The 21696-nt window shown below is 39.1% G+C and overlaps 1 protein-coding gene across 1 annotated transcript in view; it reads left to right on the top strand.

The window, feature by feature from the left end:
* LOC131225845 (serine carboxypeptidase II-3-like) overlaps positions 1-21696 on the top strand; it is a 40473-nt gene that overhangs the window by 14235 nt on the left and 4542 nt on the right. The window contains exons 4-5 of the mRNA XM_058221441.1: positions 16965-17225; positions 19990-20108. Coding sequence (XP_058077424.1) covers positions 16965-17225; positions 19990-20108 — 380 coding nt within the window. The remainder of the gene's footprint in view (positions 1-16964; positions 17226-19989; positions 20109-21696) is intronic.

Here is a 21696-nt window from a genome sequence, read left to right as displayed (position 1 = left end):
TGATCCTGATGCATTCGATCATAATTTGTCTGGTATTAGGACTTCATCTTCTCGATGTGTTTGCTACACATAATTGGCACGTCATCAGCAAGAAACATTAAGATCATCGTATGTAGAGATACAATTATCGAGGGAAGACTTACTGTAAGTACAACTCTATTTCTTCACAATTACGCAACACATACCACCACGCCTTTGCTTGATTCCCAAGGTCCATATCCTGAAATGTCGGGGATCCTTAAAGGATGGACATTATGTGTGAATACAGATATGAGTCCTTGTTCATGCTCCTACCCTTCATCGGCATTCTGATCTTCTCGGTTGAATCTAGTCTCTATACCACCAAGATACATGGAGCAAAATGTCAGACACTCATTATCAATGTACGCCTCAACAATGAATCCCTCTGGACATGCCTTATTCCTCACAAATTGTTTTAGTGTGTGATGGTATCTATACACAAAATCACTATGTTATACATATGAATATATAGATATATGCAGTTTATGGAATGAATAAAAATTTTAATAGGTTCTATCACCTTTCAATCAGATACATCCAACGATATTGTATTAGGCCTGCAAGTTTTACCTCGTGTGGTAAGTGAATCGCTAGGTGTACCATGACATCGAAAAACGCATGTGAAAATATTATTTTAAGTTTACAAAGAATTATGACAATGTCCCTCTCCAGCCATTTAATAACATCTACATTTAACGATTTCAAACACATATCCTTAAAGAATATCCCCAACTCAATCAGCGATGCACTGATATCCTTGTTTAAGAATCCACGAATCACAACCGGTAGTAGACATTACGGAAGGACGTGATAATCATAACTTTTCATTCTTGTTACCTTACATTCCATAATGTTTACGCGCCAAGATATATTTGACGCATACCCATCGAGAAACTTCACCGATCTCAACCATTAACATAAATGATTTTTTTCTAGTTTTGTCAATGTGTAGCAGGCTGCTGGTATAATATATGAATTTTCATGTAGTTGTAAGTACAACTCTTTCCTTAAACCCATTGCTTGTAGATCCAATTGAGCCTTGAAACTGTCTTTTGTTTTCTTCTCTATGTTCATCAATGTTCCGAAGATATTGTCACATATATTCTTCTCAATATGCATGACATCCAAGTTGTGTCGCAATTTTAGATGACTCCAATAGGGCAACTCAAAAAAATGTTCTTCTTCCTCCAGTTATACTCTAATACTGTACGTTTCCTCTTCTTCAAGTGCGATGCCTTACCAAATCTAAATTCTCCAATGTTACTCAATTGTTGTATCACATCTTTTCCAAATACCTCTTTCGGTGGTAGTCTATGATCTTATTTGCCATCAAAGATCATCGTCTTCCTGCGCCAACTATGATCTTTCGGAAGGAATCGACGATGGCCCATATAACACATTTTTTTATCATGCTTCAATGACAATGAATAAGTCTCAATACTACATGTAGGACAAGCCAACTTTCCCTTCATGCTCCACCCAGACAAATTCTCATATGCGGGGAAGTCATTTATTGTACACAAGACCGCTACAAGCAATCAAATTGTTTGTCCTGCAAATGTATCATATGTCTTTACACTTTGACTCCACAACTCATTTAACTCATCTACTAACAGTCGCAAATACACATCAATATCATTCCCGGGTGACCTGGGTCCAGGAATAAGCAATGACATCATGAAAAATGACTCTTTCATACACAACCAAGGAGGTAAATTGTAGGACATAAGTACCACTGGCCATATCCTATACGAGCTACTTATGTTACCAAATAGATTAAAACCATCACTTGCAAGACCTAGTCGAACATTGCGAGAATTCTCTGCAAACCAGTCTATTGCTTGTCAAAATTTTACCAGGCTTTAGAGTCCGCAGGGTGCCTCAGTGTACTATCATCATGAATGTGTTTCTCCTTATGCCACCTCATATCTTTAGCCGTCTTGCGAAATGTAAACAATCTTTGCAATCTAGGTTTCAATGGGAAGTCCTTAACACCTTTTAGGATTTTCTTACATTTGGCTTCGTCATACTTCCACCTAGACTATCCACATTCTGGATACTGTTCAACATTTTCATGCTCTTTTCAATACAATACACAATCATTTATACATGCACGTATGGGGATGTAACCAAGGCCTAAGTCTCGCATCAAGGATTTTGCCTCGTAATGAGACTTAGGCAATATCTCACAGTCCGGTAATGCTTCTTTCAACAAGTTAAGCAGCATGTCGAATGATTTGTTACTCCAACGATTTATTATCTTCAAATGAAGTAACCTTGTAAGAAAATTTAACTTAGAGAAGTTCTCACACCCTGGATAAAGTAGACATTGCGCATCCCTCAACAACCTACTAAACTTTTCTAATTCGACATCACCCATAGAAGGAATATCCTGGCTACTACTTGTCGCTGTAAATTCAGTATCCGCAATTGTTCCCCTGAACACATCCCTTATGATATCTTACATATCTTCAACGTCTTCATCCTCGTCATCTGGCACAATTGGGTCAGTAAGGACTCCAGTGGCCTCAACTCGTTGGTGAAACTCTTCACCATGATAGATCCACCAAGTGTAACCCTAGCCAATCCCAACTATGAACAAATCGTCTTCTACTTTGTCTAAAGTCTTATGAACCATGTTCTTGTATTTTCGACATGGACACATAATCTTATTGCCTGAATATGCCCGATATTGCACAAATTCCTTAAACTCTTGAACCCCTTGTTTATACTCTAGGCCAAACCTATTCTTAGTTCACATCCAACTCTTATCTATCTCTACAATGAAAAGATTAGAGTCATTTTATGGAAATAGGTTTAAGATTAGGTTAGGGTTATAGGTTTAGGATTAGGTGTAGGTTTAGATTTAGGTTTAAGTTGGAAGTGTCCTGGTTTGTCAATTAGCGTGAGCGTTGAGTCAGCTAGACAGAGGAGCCCCACAGGAAGACTGATTAAGCGTCTGCCTCAACTGTATGTGTGTCCGAACTCGCCACAGGTAAATCTTAGCCTCACATCCTATGTCTCAAAACACCAGGTAATTAAACCCTTAAAATTGAATAGAACACCCTAAGGTTTTTGGTTAGAAAACTTTTTCAAACTTCAGAAAAATCTTTAAGTTTTCTACCTTTGTCGATTTATCGACAAGTGGTTCGATGAAATCAAACCCTGTTGTCAATGTCCTTGAAGCTTACTCGATCTTATCGAAATGAGGACCAAAGATGTCCAGCAACCACAAAGATATCTGGATTGAATTATCGATGGATCGATGGACTCATCGATATCTTCGAAGTTTGAATCTCGAGTCCATTGAGCCGACTCAATAAAATCGACATTTGGTTTGTTGTGTCCAAAGTTCTGTTAAGGCAGATCATGTAATCCTCGATATATCAAAGAGCTCTTCGATATCCTCAGAATTTAAATTTCAATGATATCCGAAGTGCCTCGATGATATCGAATTTGGACACAAATCTATCCAGTAAGTTTTCAGGTTATTTTTCTCTTGGATCGAGGGTCACTCGATAAAATTGATATTCAAATATCGATCATATCGAGGCATGGTTGATGTCAACGAAAGTGGACAAAAACTATCCAGTAAGCTTATAGGAAAAATTCCTTGGAATTTTCGATGAATCGACACTGCCCTCGATATCATCGATATTCAAATTTCGATGATATTGAGTAATGCTCAATCATATCATGTACTTGAAATATTTCAAAGGTAAATACTCACACTTTTTTAAATGTTGAGGAATCGAACCTCATGTCGATAAAATCAGAGTGCAAAATTCAATGACATCGACGCACATTCGATTTCCTCGACTAGTTGGCAAACAGTTTCAAAAGCGTTTGACAGTTGAGTTCGTGTCATCTAGCGGCCAGTCGATGCTATCGAGAGTATACGCTCGATGATATCGACCCTGCTCGATGATATCGAATGTTGAGGGTCAAATATTGCATATCAGACCCAGTTATTGCCTGGATTTATGAACATGGTACCGTTTAATAGCCCATTTTAATCATATTTGTGTTGCAGGGCGTATTTACGAGCCTGGACTGGGAAAAGGTACTGAGAGCATGGATTTAACGGTCTGAAGTAACCAAGGCAAGCGACGGACCCTAAGAGACCAAGATCAACAGATTTGCACGCCAGGGATCCAAGAAAATCAAGAAATTGAAGCTCAAGTGGGCTGAAAAGTGTCCAGAATGCAAGATCATAGGGTTCCCACCATCTGATTAGTTTGAAAATTTATACATGGTTTGAAGACCATAAATTAACCGTACACTTCAAAATTCAGCCTTTGGATCCCTAGGGAAGTGGCCCAACGGATAAATCAGGCCATAAATCTCTGATTCGGGGCCCATTTGATCACTAGATATGCTTCCAACTTGGGCTCGACCCATGAAATTATCTGGAAGAATGGACGGATGGAGTGGATTGCTCGAAACATCACGGTGGGACCCATTTACATGGGATGAGTGTGCATAGCACACGTGCACTGGAGGTGCACTGAACGCAAAGTCGGGTCAAACCGACTTTGACCCACACCACCCGACTCTCCTACACAGAAGGAAAATCTCTATATTTCCTTCGCAGCAGGGCACCCGCTGATGTTGTAGTGGCCCACCATCATCATCCTTTTGGGTGATCCAAGCCGTCCATCGTGTGAAGGCCACGATTTTATCCAAATACTCATTGCTTTGATGTGTCTACGCATGCCTCCAGGCTCACATCTACAAGGAATTCACCACTACGTCGACTGACGGTGTGGCCCATCCGAACCACGGTTTCTCTCCAAACTCGGGATCGTGATCAAGGTCAGATGCAGAGGCTTTTATATTGGATTGTCCTCTCCATATGATCAGTCTAAGTGGACCCCACCATGCATCAGTGCACCTTTGTTACGGACGTCCGTAAAAACCGAACGCCGCCCGGCCTTCTCAGGCTGTTGTGTGAGCTCGATCAGCGTCGGATTGGTAATCCGGACCGTCCATGAGATTCATTTGGTCCCCATCATCACGGCCTAGGTGGAGAAATTTTGCAATCCAATTTGAGATCAGTTTCGAGCGTTTAAACGTCGGACGAACGGCGGCGAGAAAAGTCAGGTGGACCATATCAAAATCACTCCAAAACCAGTCATTCCCACCCGAAATCTCGCCAAGAAGCTAATGGACAGTGGATTTTCTCGCCGACGCTGAACAGGGACCCACCAATCATCACAGCGCACGCCGTTTGCGCACGCCGTGCGTCCGTGATCACCGGACGCGGTTCGACGTTATGGCCCACCAGAATGACCCATTCGACCGATCTAGACCGTCCATATGAAAGCCAAGGAAGAGTCAAGCAACGCCACGATGCCAAAATCCAAGGATATGAGCGGTATGTCCCACAATTTTCATCGAAACACAAGTCAGTTGGCGGGTATTTCTACTGCGAAAGGTGTTGCGCACGCTGCCTGCGTAAACGGGACTTGCGCACTCTCTAGCCACCGTTTGGAGGACTGATAAAAGGAGAGGAAGCTTTGGGCATCAAGGGAGACCGGGAGGGAAACAGAAGAAAAGAAGAAAAGCTGTGGAGATGAGGTTTCCTTTTTCTTTTCCTTTTATTTTATTTCTGTCCTTGGATGTTTTTTTTCTCTTTGGTTCTAGCATGATCATGCTAGGCTAAACCTCTTAGCTAGGGCTAAGAGGTGAAGCTTGTAGCGTGATGGGAGAACTTGATGCATGTACCTTTTGTTTAGATTGAAGAGATCTTTGGTTTAATTTTTATTATGGGAATATTTGTAGTTTTTAATGGTCTGTTGTGACTGACATTACAATGGGTTTGCAATGGCTGTGAGTATTTCTTCTTCCTTATTTTGATTATGGCATTAGGAAGCCCTGTTGTTCACCATCGCCTCCTGGGCATGGTTGGATGGCGGTACCCTTCCTAACCTTCATAATCATCTGATTGGTTGAAAATTAGTATAATTCTGTTGTTGACTTTGTCTCCTGGGCATGGTTTGGTGATGGAATCCATTCTAATTCATATACCTTTCATCTCTTGAAAACTATATCAAAGGAAGTCTAGTTGATTTTCATGATTTTTGAAGCAGGCATAAGATCTCCCTGACCTCTACAAGTGGATCCTCTGAATCCCTAGTTCCCTTTCTCTGAATTATTTAAGTTTAGATTAATATTTCACCATTATTCCTCAAATCACAATTGGTTTAGATTTCATCTTAGCCTAGTTCTAGATCTGGTTATTTTCAGATAACGTACAGGTTTCAGTCCCTGTGGATTCGACCTCGGTCTTACCGAGTTTATTACTACATCACAACCCTGCACTTGGGGTGTGAACATCGAACTCTGTCATAAATGTGACCGTTTTATATTCGTTGGAACCTTTTGCCTATTTAATGAGAGCTTGCCCTTAGTTGTTTGTAGAGAAAATAGAGAGTGCTTTTGTGTATTTAATCCTAGATCATACACCCTAAGCCTTTTCTCTCATGAAAGTTCATCCTTCAATCTACCCTCATCATTGACATTCAATAGAGTGGATTGGGGAATGAACTTCCTCATTATAGGATCCTGCAGCTACTACCTTAATGGCAAATCATTAAGCTGGGATGCCTTAAATACATAGATGATGGGGATCACTCTATCTCCCTTATAGGAAAATATTTAATAGAGTAGGATTCCATCATAACCTTGACCCAACCCGTCGCCATGTATTAGTACATCTTCTAAGTTTTAGTTCAAGGGAGCTGAAGATTCTTCGTCATCAAAGGAGGAGATCTTCATCAATGCGCTGAATGGGACTCATCTACTTATCTATAAGTCATTAGAGTCCGGAGGACCCATGTGATCATTCCTTCTGTAAGATTGGTTCTAAGGTGTTTCTCACTCCTTGCAAGTCCTCATAGGAGACCTCCAGCGGGAGTGTACGTACGGTGATTTGGGTTGACCCTTGCTCTGTGGAGAGCATAAACTCTTAGGTCCTTGTGTAGGTCCTTGACCTGTGTGGTCTAAAACTTGGGTGCTTTGTGTTGACCCTTGCTCATGGGAGTCTAAACTGATGAGGTTCCTTGTGTGGATCCTTGGCCTGTGTGGCCTAAAAGTAGGGTGCTGTGTGTTGACCCTTGCTCATGAGATCATAAACTATGTCGTGTAAACATGCTGTGTCAACTTAGGTGTAGGTTGTACTGGTTAGAGGTGAACCTGATTTAAAATCTTCGGTTTGAGGTGAAACTGTTGTGAAACCTCCTTTAGTGAGATCCGGTACATTCAAGGGTTGAGTGCGTCCGTCGGAAGTGGAGTAGACAAGTAGTCGAACCACTATAAAAATGATTGTGTTTGAGATTTCTATTATCTTCTATTGCTTATGTGATTTTCTTAAATGTTTTCATATTTGATTATCTAAGATCACATCCCACACACAGTCACATCCATCATAAACTGATTTGCATCTTGTTTATCCTTCAAATAGTTTTATGACTGGATCCTCTATTTGGCTTGGAAGCCATTAGAGTTACTTTGAAGTAATCCTGATGCATGCATATTTACGTAGGATAAGATTGATAGGATTTTAAATAATCATAAAAATTAAAAAGTCCTATTCACTCCCCTCTAGGACATATTGGCATATTCCTACTTCAACTAAAGCGGTCATTACCGCAATTTCATAAGTTTAGGTTTAGGGATTCAAGTTCGGTTTCGGGTTCGGGATCGAGTTTAGGATTAGGTTTTCAAGTTTAGGTTTAGGTTTAGGTTAGGGTTATAGGATTATGTGTAGGTTTAGGTTTAGGGATTTGAGAATAGGTTTAGGTTTAGGTTAGGGTTATAGGTTTAGGGATTTGAGATTAGGTTTAAGTTTAGGTTTAGGGATACAAGTTCGGGATAGGGTTTAGGATTAGGTTTTCAAGTTTAGGTTTGGGTTTAGGTTTAGGTTTTGGTTTAGGGATTTGAGAATAGGTTTAGGTTTAGGTTAGGGTTATAGGTTTAGGTCTAGGTTTAGGGATTTGAGATTAGGTTTAGGTTTAGGTTTAGGAATTCGGGTTCGGGTTCGGGATCGGGTTTGGGTTTAGGTTTTCGAGTTTAGGTTTAGGTTAGGGTTAGGGTTATAGGTTTAGGATTAGGTGTAGGTTTAGGTTTAGAGATTTGAGTTTAGGTTTAGGTTTAAATTTAGGTTTAGGGATTCGGGTTTGGTTTCAGGTTCGGGATCAATTTAGGTTTAGGTTTTCAAGTTTAGGTTTAGGTTTAGGTTAGGGGTTATAGGTTTGGGTTTAGGTGTGGGTTTAAATTAAGTGAATTAAGTTTAGGTTTATAGGTTTAGGTTTAGGGATTTGAGAATAGGTTTAGGTTTAGGTTTAGGTTTAGGTTTAGGTTTAGGTTAGGGTTATAGATTTAGGTTTAGGTGTAGGTTTAGGTTTTGGGATTTGAGATTAGGTTTAGGTTTATGTTTAGGAATTTGGGTTTGGGTTCGGGATCGGGATCAGGTTTAGGTTTAGGTTTTCTAGTTTAGGTTTAGGTTTAGGTTATAAGTTTAGATTTAGGTGTCGGTTTAGGTTTAGGGATTTGAGAATAGGTTTAGGTTTAGGTTTAGGCTTAGGGTTTAGGGATTCGGATTCGGGTTCGGGTTTAAGTTTAGGTTTTCAAGTTTAGGTTTAGGTTTAGGTTAGGGAGTTGAGATTAGGATTAGGTTTAGGTTTAGGGATTTGAGTTTCGGTTTAGGTTTAGGTTTAGGAATTTAGGTTCGGGTTCGGAATCGGGTTTAGGTTTAGGTTTTCGAGTTTAGATCTAGGTTTAGGTTAGGGTTATAGGTTTAGGTTTAGGTGTAGGTTTAGGTTTAGAGATTTGAGTTTCGGTTTAGGTTTAGGTTTAGGAACTCAGGATCGAGTTTAGGTTTAGGTTTTCAAGTTTAGGTTTATGTTTAGGTTTGGGTTTAGGTGTAGGTTTAAGTTAAGTGAATTAAGTTTAGGTTTAGGTTAAGGTTAAGGTTATAGGTTTAGGTTTAGGTTTAGGGATTTGAGAATAGGTTTAGGTTTAGGTTTAGGTGTAGGTTTAGGTTTATGGATTTGAGATTAGGTTTAGGTTTAGGTTTAGGAATTCGGGTTCAGGATCGGGTTTAGGTTTAGGTTTTCAAGTTTAGGTTTAGGTTTAGGTGTAGGTTTAGGTTTAGGGATTTGAGAATAGGTTTAGGTTTAGGCTTAGGGTTTAGGGATTCGGATTTGGGTTCGAGTTCGAGATTAGGTTTAGGTTTAGGTTTAGGTTAGGGAGTTGAGATTAAGATTAGGTGTAGGTTTGGGTTAGGGATCTGAGTTTCGGTTTAGGTTTAGGTTTTCCTGTGGTGTGATCCACACTTAATCTTTGGATGTACCTCAATTTGGGACATCCTCTAAAATGAGCCGTTGCAAATGTAGATGGACGACGTAGCTGTACAACACATAGATCGAGTTGGGTCCCACAGTCAAGGCCTAACCCACTAAGCTAGTTACGCTTGAAATTGAATTGCATCCAGAGTTACTTAGTATGCTCAGTTGGGCCCACTGTAAATATATGTAGTTTATCTACACCGTCCATCTGCTTTTCCAGATCATTTAAGGGGTTGAAACCAAAATTGAATCATATCCAAAACTCAGGTTGACCATACCACAAGAAACAGTGGGTATAATGATTTCCATCATTGAAACCTTTCTAGGGCCTGTAGTGATGTTTATTCATCATCCAACCTGTTCACAAGATCACACAGACATTGATGAAGGAAAAAATAAATATCAGTGGTTCTCACCTTCCAAGGACCATCGCTCAATATCGGAATAGCTCCGACGCACATCCGAGTCTACTCCATCAATTTCTAGCTAATACATAAATACGGGCCGTCCAAATATCCAGGCCACCCATATTGTTGTCCATAGGAAATGGATAACTTCATCATGGTCAAAATAGCAGTTCCCACCTTCCAAGGACCCCTGCTCAAATGGGTAACTAATTATCTAACTTACAAGTAACAATTAAATCCTAAATTAGTTATCCATCTAAGGTTGGATAGATTGTAATACTTTTATATTCTCATTTAAACATCCACGCCAAAAATTCGGCAGCATCTCCCCATGCCACTCCAGATAAGTTGATCTTATATTACATTCTGATGTCAAATATCTAAAGCAATGTAAAGATATTTGGTATTGGATACGGAACGGAAGAAACATATCTAAAGAGAAACGAGGAGATGGACTGCGAATTAGGCATGAACATTTAAATAAATTATATGAAAGCATACTATCCATCTAACCTTGAACTGTCTAAAATGGGACAATTTGAGTGATTTCTATGCCACCAAAAACACACCATATATATGTATGGCCACATAGAAATCCTCAAACGGGTAACTAATTATCTTACTTACAAATCACAATCACAAGTCACAACTATAAACTAACAAGTCACAATAAAAATTAAGAAAACAAATGTAATACATATTAAGCATACTGACCAAATTTGTATTTTCCTATTGTGACTCATGTGAGCAATGGATTTGCATAAATTTTGATATGACCTTGCAATATAAGTCAACTCAATAAATATACAAAGCATACATCATATGGTTATTATTATGATAAGTTTCACAAAGCATTTGCCTCACAATATCTTTAATAAAACACTTCATGCAGATTATACATAGAGAAAACGATAGGTGGCATGAGCTACACTTATATCTTATCTATTAGAGCACTCCCAGTTATGGTGCTCTTAGCTGCATCAGGATACTTGGACAGCTCAATCGACCGATCTGGACTCTCCATCATGTCCAGAATACATTTCATGGGCTATGTGGAAAAAGTCATAACGATCCGGTGATGTGATCCGTCAGTAATTAGCATTCTTTTTTTTTCTTTTTTGTTTTTTTGCATTCCACTTTCCAAGTAATGGTTGGGATGGTGAAGATTGTTTGGTGGAAGTGATCCTTTCGAACCATAAGAAATCCATAATTACCCCAATAAATAAATGGCCAAATTGTTAATTTGACCTAATTTAATTAATAAAAACATTCTTAAACATCCATTTTACAGGATGTCACTTGGATGGTTAGGACAGTCCCATCAATGTGACTCTTGCATGTTAGGCAATGGAATGGATGACAGACCTAATGATGGTCCAGATCAGTCGATGGATTGTCCACACGTCCCAATGCAACTAAGAGCATCATAACTTGTAGTGCTCTATTATCAGTGGACATTTCTCAGGTATTTTTACTGGAAAATAGTAAAATAGGTTTTTGTATAGCTAAATGTGTGTAAGGGAGCAGGGTGTATATCCATCTCTACCACCATTAGGGTTGTCAATGAGTAATTGGGTCCCGCAGATATCCGAACTATCGAACTCAATTTCATTCGGCAAGATGCAAATCCTGGGCCTAGTTAACAGTGATTGGGCTCGAATTCATGGTCAGGTTCGGTGCTTGATTTGGTACTCAAAATATGATGTTTTTTTATCATATTTAAATAATAATAATAATAATAATAATAATAATAATAATAATAATAGGCTGAATGTATTTTTGATACTTTTCAAAGACTTATTTTGGAGATTACAGAGGGTGAATATTTCATGAGCTGCGCCGGCAGACCTCGTGCTACCAGGGTTACTTTCCCATGCCAAAAGCGGTAGAGCTTTCATGAGACCCACCCCCATCTGTCTGTCGGGCACACTACCTTGTGTTAACCATTAAACGCCAAAACTCAAGTAGCCACAGCATAGAAACAGTTGGGTAGCACAGCATGCTAAGTCCCTTGATATACATTGATACACCATTCTCTAATCACTCAAGCTTTTAGAGCAAGTGATTATTTAACATAGTATTAGATTGAACGATCTTGTGTAAGATTGACGTAGAGATAGACAGGATATAAACCATTTACAGGCTATCCAAACGCCAGCTTAAAGCCAAACAAACAGGTTGTAAATCATTTATAGCTTAAACCATTTACAAGCATCCAAACGATTTTCAATTTTTAATATCTAATATGCATCCTACAATACTAATTACGAATTGAAATTTGTAAATCCCTAATTAGGGATTCGAATATCCCCAATTACATTCACCATTGCACAACCCTACTTATGGATTCAAAAATTACAAAACAAAAGAAAAAAAATAAAATCCCCAATTATCTTCAACATCAAAGAGATGTGGCTAGATAGAGAGAGATACCTGAGACGATTCGAGAGGGCTAGTCATTGTCGCAACTAGCTAGGGGCGAAGTGGAACCGGCTGCCTCATGGTTGAGGGTCAAGAGATTGAGAGACAGAGAGAGAGAGAGAGAGAGAGAGAGAGAGAGAGAGAGAGCAAATGATAAAGGGTCTAGAGATTGAGAGACAGAGAGAGGCCGCAGTGTGGAGGAAATAACACGGTTGAAAGAGAGGGAGAGAATTGGGCAAAAAAAATTATTTAAAACATAACATTATTCCCAACGAAATTTTTCTTCGGTGATAGTTTTCACAATTCGTCGGTAAAAAAGATTCAAAAATATTTAGGTCCACCTGTGCTCTATCAACCCCATCCACTCCGTATATATGTTTTTAAATATACTTATTGGCTACACCAAAAATAAAAATTATAACTTAACATCCATGATCAACCACACAAAGTGAAATAATATGTCCACCGTTCATTTTGTCCGACGATGTAGCTATTTCATTGGTAAAAATCTCCTTTACCGACAATTGTTTTCATCGGTAAAAAGATCCTTTACCGACGATAATGTATAACGTCGGTAAAAATAGCCTCTACATCATCGGAAAGAACACTAAGGGATCTTTTGCCGATAAACTATTTGGTTCGTCGGGAAAAATTACATTTACCGACGAAATAATCATCGAGAAAATAGTTTTCACTAATGATACATAATTTCATCGGTAAAAGTTTCTAAGTCGTCGATGTAAATGGTGGTGGGAACATATTTGGTCGTGGCGGGAATCTTTTGCCGACAAAATATTATTTCGTTGGGGAAAGTCATGTTTACCAACATAATTTATTTCGTCGGAAATAAGTTCGTCAGTAAAAGGCCAATTTCTTGTAGTGATGGTAAGGTTCAAGACTTTTATACACACTAGCAGCGGGATACTCAACTATATTCATTCTGATGTCTAAAGGTTAGTGACAATACCATTTAAGGGAGGCACGATACTTTATGACCTTCATAGATAACTACACAAGACATGTTTGGGTCTACTTCATAAAGCAGAAGTCTGATGTGTTTGCCATATTCAAGCAATGGAAGGTGAAAGTAAAGAACCAAACTGGGATACAGGTTAAGTGTCTCAAGTCAGATAATGGTACAAAGTACAGAGAAGAGGAATTCATGGAATTCTACAAAGATCAAGGAATCCCACGGAAAAATAGGGCAATAGAGAGAATGAACAAACCTCTGTTGAAGAGGCCGAGAAGTATGTGATTTTATGTGAGGTTGTCTAAAAGCTTCTGGGCTGAAGCGGTGAATATGGCATGCTACATAGTAAATTAGTCATCATCTAATACGCTAGACTTCAAGGTTACAGAGGAAGTCAGGACAAGCAAGGATGTCGATTACTCAGCATTGAGAATCTTTGAGTGTCCAGTATATGTTCACGTACAGAGTGAACAGAGGTCGAAGTTGGATCCAAAGTCTAAAAAGTGTATTTTTTTTATATGAAAAAGGTGTCAAGGATTATAAGCTTCAGGATTCAGTTTCACAGAAGTTAATTATTAGCAAAGATGTCATCTTTGATGAGGTAGCAATGCGGAAGACCAACAAGGACTCTACAGCAAGGCAATCAAATACACGTGGTGAGACCAAGAGATTGTCGGTGCAGGTGAAGCCACTTGAGCTAGTAACAGAATGTGAAAATTAGCAGGATACCTGGGAATATATAACTAGAAACAAGGAGAAAAAAACCATTAGAAACCCGGTTCGGTATGGGTTCGAGGACATGGTGTCTTTTGCATTGCTTACAGGTATTAGAGATCCTTCAACCTTTCAAGAGGCAAAATCTGGAAAGAATGGTGACGTACGGATGTCGACCATGGTGAAGGAAATGGAATCTCTACATAGGAATGAGATATGGGAGTTGGTAGAACTTCCTAAAGGTCAACAAGCTATAAGGTGCATATGGTTATATAGGAAGAAAGAAGCATTAATAGAAAATGAAGGTGAAATTTACAAGACAAGCCTCGCAGTGAATGGGTACTTACAGGGGGAATGAGTAGATTATAGTGAAGTTTTCTCTCCGATTATGAAACATACCTCAAATAGGGTGTTATCGTTGATGGTAGCAAAATCCATTTTGGAATTGGAATTGCTCGATGTGAAGATGGCATTCTTTCATGAGAACTTGGAGGGGAGTCATTTACATAAGCCAACCTGAAGGTTTTGAGAAGCAGGATAAGAAAGGCCATGTGTGTAGGCTAAAGAAGTAGCTTTATGGGCTTAAGCAGTCTCCAAGGCAATAAAATAAACAGTTCGATTCCTACATAGTAAAGATTGGGTATAACAGGTACGATTATGATTGTTGTATATACTATAGGGTACTTAAGTACGAGTATTATATTCTACTGATGCTTTATGTAGATAATATGTTAATTGTTCCAAAGGACAAGATGGAGATACACTTACTTAAGTCTCTATTAAGTAAGGAGTTTGAAATGAAGGATCTAGTTGCTGCGAAGAAGATCCTATGCATGCATATAAGTAGAGATAGAGAGTTTGGAAAATTATGGCTTTCTCAGAAGGGTTATATGCAGAAGGTGCTAGAGAGGTTCCACATGAAAAGTATTAAACCAGTTAGTACACCTTTAGTAGGTCACTTCAAGTTGTCAGCCAAGTCATAACTAAGTATAGAGGAAGAAATTTCAGAAATGACACAGGTGTCATATGCTAGTGCAGTGGGGAGTCTGATGTATGCAATGGTTTACACAAGGTTAGATATCTCATAGGAAATCGGTGTGGTTAGCAAGTATATACTGAATCCAGGGAACAAGCATTAAAATGTTGTTAAGTGGATTCTCCGATGTCTCAGGGGCACATTCGATATTGGGGACACGAAGCTTCAGGTGAAGTTGTAGGCTATGTGGATTTGAATTATGCAAGTGATTTGAACAACAGCAGGTCCACTATAGGATATGTTTTCACATTTTCAGGAAAACCATTATATTGGAGATCTACGCCACAGTCTACGATAGTGTTGTTTACAACTGAATCAGAATACATGGCTACGACAAAGGCGTCAAATAAGGCATTTTAGTTTAAAGGTCTAATGAGAGAACTTGAGTTAAAGTAGGTAGTAATTTGGTTACATTGTAATAGTGAGAGTGTTATCCATCTGGTAATGAATTAGGTGTATCATGCGGGAACCAAGCACATCAACATGAGGTTCCACAAGATACGAGAAATCATTACTTCATGAGAGATTCTATTTTAAAAGATTCATACGAATGTGGATATGTTGACAAAGTCGGTGACCACAAAGAAGATCAAGCACTACTTGGGCTTGATCAATCTCACTGGCCATTGACAAGATTGGGCACCCTTACACAAGGGTGCGAATGGAGTTGCGTTCTAGGTGGAAGGATGCAAGGATTTTTCTATGCTTAATGTGGAGGTTATACGGGAGATCTTCAAGGTAACTTGATAGATTAAAAGTCAAGGTAGAGATTATTATACAGGATACCTTACACTCTCCTACCACAAAGTTTAGGGTCAACCATGGAATTCTAGGGTCAACCGGAACTCACTGTGATGGTCATGGTCGACCGAGGGCTATGGACGGTCAACCGTGACTCTTTGTTGAAAGCCCGGTCGACTGAAGGTGTGACCGTCGGTTTGCTCGGTTTTACGCAAATCAGTGTACTTAAGTCCAATTTAGATTATGGCTTCTAATAATATGAACATTTTCTCTCTAAAGGCAAGGGTTTGTGGGGCGAAAGGGTTTCCAACATTTGTAAAGGCTTTGGAAGGGTTTTCCAAGGTTGCCCAATGCAATGGGAAATCAGGCGATCATGTAATCGAAGAAGATGAGTAGTGTACCATAAGATTTTTATTATAGTTGAGATCTTTGTCACTTTGTGCCCTTTTTTTCCCACATGGGTTTTCCATGCAAAATATCATGCATTCTATGGTTGATTGCTTTTGGTTTAGTTATCTATTTTATTATATTATTCTATCTTTATTTATCGTCCTTTCGCAAAATGCATAGATTAAGAATGGTATTATATTCAAATTTCTAATACCTAGGGTTTAATTTAGGTTTGTTGTGGCTCGGGTTTACATCCTTACGGTGTTATATGGAGCCCGTTTACTCCAACATGGTATGACACAAAACACCCTCCTTGACACACCGTGTTGTACATGTTAAATCCACTCTGTCCATCAGTTTCTGAGGATCACAATACAACAGGAAACAGTGAGAAAAGAAATATCTACTGATGAAGACTTCCTGGAGTCTACCATGATGTTTATATTGCATCTAAACCGTTGATAGGGTTATTACCATTAAGATAAACTATAGGCACAAATATCATCCTAATACAAAACTTCTGTAGCGCCACAAAGTTTCATTTTAGGCATTCAATCTCCACTGTTTCATGTGGTATGGCCATTTTTGGATTCTTGCCCCATTGTGGTCTTGAGAAACTGATGGACGGAGTGGATTTTTCACGGACCAGAGGAGCACAGGCAAGTCTCGTTCCATTATTCCCTGTGGTGTGGGTTACCTGAGTTGTTGATCTAGCTGATTTTTAGCCGGCCCCTAGCTTGTAGAGCATTCCCGTCCACTTAAATAATACAAAATTGTAAGATAAAAATGCTAAATTTTAATAAAATCTTGTTAAATTTTTCAATAAACTTCTGAATTTTTGTTCATATGGCTGAAAATAATCCAGGTTTTGATATTTTCATTAACACTAACTAATTAAGCTGCTTGTATTGCAGATCGGAAATGCAGTGATCCATCGTCCAACGGACAATCTGGGCGCGTATGATTACTTCTGGACCCATGCACTGATATCAGATGAAGCAATCAACAATATCCATAAGTATTGCAATTTCAGCCCAAACGCTACCACCCAACCCCGGCAATGCTACAATGCCAACGAAGAAGTGAACATCGACATCGATCCAATCGACCCCTATAACATCTACGCTCCTCTATGCTTTTCTTCAAAGCTTACAGCCAAACCCAAGAAGGCTTCGGTAAGTATAATGGCTCATTTGAATTTTCTTAAGGGCGTTTGGATGCAAAACAGGAGAAATTATAAAAGGGGACCCATTTGGACAAAAACCGCACGGAAGAGGGTTTTGGCATGGAATTTTAGTAAGATTTGTTTTTGGCAAGTGGGCTTTTTAGCAAACTCAAAAATAAATTGAGATTTAGGTTAAAATAGCATTTTGACCTCAAACACTTCAGTTTATGGTGCATCCAAATGAGCCCTAAGGTTTTATTTTTGACAAGTGGGCTTTTTACCAAACCCAAAAGTAAACGTGGTTTGACTTAAAACAGCCTTCTGATCTCAAAACACAAAGGTGCATCCAAACAAGCCCTAGTGTTTTCACCCTGTAATTTATACAAAATTGGTTTCTAGCAAGTGGGGTTTTTAGCAAACTCAGAAATAAACTGAGGTTTGGGTTAAAATAGCATTTTGACGTCAAACACTCCCATTTAAGTTGCACCCATATGAGCCCTAGGGTTTTCATTTTTAACAAGTGGACTTTTTAGCAAACCCAAAAAATAAACTTGGTTGGGCTTAAAACAACGTTTTGACCAAAAACACTCTTTTTTAAAGGTGCATCCAAACAAGCCCTAATTTTTCACCTTATAATTTTTACAAAATTGATTTTTGGCAAGTGGGTTTTTTAGCAAACTCAAAAATAAACTAGGTTTGGGTTAAAATAGCATTTTGACCTCAAACACTCCCCATTTAAGTTGCATCCAAATGAGCCCTAGAGTTTTCATTTTTAACAAGTGGGCTTTTTAGCAAACCCAAAAAATAAACTTGGTTTGGCTTAAAACAATGTTTCAACCTCAGAACACTCCTTTTAAAGGTGCATCCAAACAAGCCCTAATATTTTTAGAAAATTGATTTTTGGCAAGTGGGCTTTTTAAATAAACTGGGGTTTGAGTTAAAATAACTATTTGACCTCAAACGCCCCAGTTTAAGGTGTATACAAATGAGCCCTAGGGTTTTCATTTTTGACAAGTGGGCTTTTTGGCAAACCCAAAAATAAATTTGGTTTGACTTAGAACATGCGTTTCAAGCTCAAAACACTCCTTTTAAAGGTGCATCCAAACAAACCCTAGTGCTTTTACCCTGCAATTTTTGCAAAATTGGTTTTTGACAAGTGGGTTTTTTAACAAACCCAAACTGAGGTTTTGACTTAAAACAGTGTTTTGACCTCAAACACCCATTCTGAAGGTGTGTCCAAACGGGCCTTAAATGATGTTAGCTAATTAAATTTTGGTTAGCTCATCCTTGCCATCACGGTTTTAAGTCTGAGGACTTGTATTACTCACATGAGTGTACTTAGACCCCAGTCAGCTAAGCTGGGGATCGACTAAGGACCAAAGTAGTATATTCAAGCCACCAAGTCTTTAAAATCTGACATAGGGAAGGACGTGAGGTCGCGCACTGTCTTCCTTAAGAGGATAACTATTCCGAATTCACAGAACTTCTCTTGACTCATCACAAAGACTTCTCCAATCCACAGGGAAAGAAAGCAAGAAAATAGAAATAAATTTTAATAAATTTGAAATTGATTGATGAATGACTAAAAAAATGAGTTCACAACCCTTTAAATATGAATGCTAAGCAATTAAAGAGAAATCACTAAAACTCCTAGAATTCGAGACTTACTATAAATAGTAAACTTACTATTTATAAACAGTCATGAAATCTACTAGTGCGCAAGGTTTTTGGCCAAAAATAGTGTCCTATTTGGCTTCACCAAGTTATTCTCCTAATTTTTCTAAGCTCTTTTTGCGTTGGGCGCAACTCTTAAAGCCCAACGGATGAAGAGTTATAATCAAAACTAAAACGAAATTAAAATAGGGAAACGATCGTTGATCTAACGGTATTTCACAAATCCAGCTTGCGCAATCCGGCACATCGGGGTTGCTTGGCTAAAGTAGCTCGTTCTACCCCAAAATCATATATTTTATATCCAATAACTCATTCCGGATTGCAAGATACACCTGATTTAAGGTCCGACGGTCCGGATCACTTCTGTTGTCGATCGGGCCTTTTCTGATCCATCAAAATCATGATTGATTCTGCATCCAAATGCTCACCTGGTGAATTTTAGTAGTTTTAGATTACTGATGACAAACCATTTTTCTTGGAGACACTTGAACAGTCCAATTGATTGATCTGGACTGTTCAGTCGTTCCCGTGCTCTTTTCATGGACTGATTGGATGATTCTAAATATCAACAGCTGAGCAAATGGACGGTTAGGATTTTTTTATTTTTTATTTTTAGAAGTGGTCTAGTCAACAATTTGAACCATTGATTATTTTTTTTGGGTACATCATGGATCTGCTGTGGTTCTTTTGGATATTAAAGATTCTTGGGTCGTACTGTACGGAATGGGCCGAACATTGTTGATAGGCCCAATGCTCTCACACATGCTTAGTTGTGCTGCCAATCCAGACCATCCAAACTGCTGATTTGATTGTCAATGAAACATAAGAAAATAATCAGAATGATCAAATAATACTAGCCATCTAATTCTGCCTATTTATCCAGACCATTCACTTTCTTTCTTTTTTAATACTTCTAACCAGCCGTTTTGATGGTTAGGATTGCTCGATCATAGTGACTCAAAAGCTACTCAAACCATCTACAATATGGAGGGCGATGATCGCGTACATGTGCCAATAAATGGATTGTGATCGATCATGATCTTGAATTGAATTGATTTCTGCTATGATTTTGATATACTTAATGTGGCGTTTGGATGCAGATAATGAAATACGATCCATGTACGGATTACTACGTGGATGCATATCTGAATACTCCTCAGGTCCAAACAGCACTTCATGCTAATGTCACCAAACTCGATTATCGATGGTCAGCCTGCAGGTAAGAATGAAATACGTGCCAGTTTGGCTCACGTGCATTAGATCCCTGTCATACATTGTGGTGGGATGCAATACAGGCATGCCTGGTCCAAAAATCAGGTGGTCCATACTTGCACAAGAAAATAAACAGAGAAAAAATTACTAAAACAGTCCATATTCAAAGTGCACATATGGCCCACCTGATGGTGTTTCGACTTGCAAGATGAATGGTAGACATCTCGTTCCTTTGCTTGTCTGACCCTACCACACAGGAGACGGATTGGCTACTCCCCCTACCATCAGTCCGGTCGCTGATGGTCGGTGCTCTGTGGGCCCCACCATGATGTATGAGTTTCGTTCATCCATTTTTACAGATCATTTTATGGCTTTATCCAAAAAATGAGAGGGATATAAATATCAGGTGGACCACACCACAGGAAAACAATAGTAATTGGATATCCACCTTTAAAATCATCCTAAGGCCCACTGTACTGTTTATTTGACATCTAATCTGTTGATTAGGTCATACAGACCCAGATGAAGGGAAAAAACAAATATCAGCTTGATCCAAAACTTTTATGGCCCCCAAAATTTTTTTAATAGTTAAAGTGTTGGGATTTTGGCCTGCGAAATCACACAGATCTAGATTTAGGATAGCAATACAATGGCATCAAGCAAACACAAGAGAACACACAGATTTAACATTGAAAACCCTTTAGGGTAAAAATTACGGCACAAAACTACAAAATTCCACTATGAAAGCATCAATTACAAAGAGAGAAGACTTACCCGATTCGAACAACCTCAAATCTCACCCTTGCTACACCCTTAGATAACCCAAGAACCCTTTAGAATACCTTTAGGAAGCCTTAAAATACCTTAGAATAGTCCTAGAGACCCCTATTTATAGTTTAAGAAACTTCACTTACTAGTCTGGAAAAGTCCGAAAACCGCCTCAAATTTATGCAGTCCGCACAGGATCTGCGTAACCTCGACTGATCGAGCCGAGGCGGTCGAGCAGCTCGGACACCCAAAACCTGTGCTCGCTGGACTTCGAGTGGAGATGGCCTCGACTAGCTTAGCGACCCGCTCGACCGGTCGAGCAACCCAGAAGATTTAAGACATCTTCTTTGACAACAATCTCCACCATGTCTTCAATCTTCAAACGTGTAGCTCCTTGACCTCTTCTTTTATCTCTGCATCACATCATAGCTTCTCGTGTACACTTCGTCCTTCTTTTCTGCCATAGCAAAGCCCAGAGAAGTTACACAGAACTTGAACTTCTCTACAAAAACGATCTATGTGAACATGTCTGCCAGATTTGAGTCCATGCGCCCAACCACCTTTGTTCCTGTCTTCTCAAAAAGAAAGACGTAATCTTCTTACCATCTCACCGCTACCCAATATTACTTGCCGGGGTACTTGCTCACAATACTGATAGCCTATGAAATAACTGATTTAATCCAGACCTTGGCATACACTGCCAACCGCATTCGAATAAGGCTCATGAGATATCTTACTGTTCCTCATCTATGTTGGGACATGTCATGAGGAAAACTTGAGAAGAGACGCATAAGGAATGCTCTCCGGCTTTACCAGGCCCATCACAT

The sequence above is a fragment of the Magnolia sinica genome, chromosome 14, assembly GCF_029962835.1.
Source record: "Magnolia sinica isolate HGM2019 chromosome 14, MsV1, whole genome shotgun sequence".
Classification (NCBI taxonomy): Eukaryota; Viridiplantae; Streptophyta; class Magnoliopsida; order Magnoliales; family Magnoliaceae; genus Magnolia; species Magnolia sinica.
Note: the sequence above shows the minus strand (reverse complement) of the source record. Positions and strands in the feature narration are given on the sequence as shown.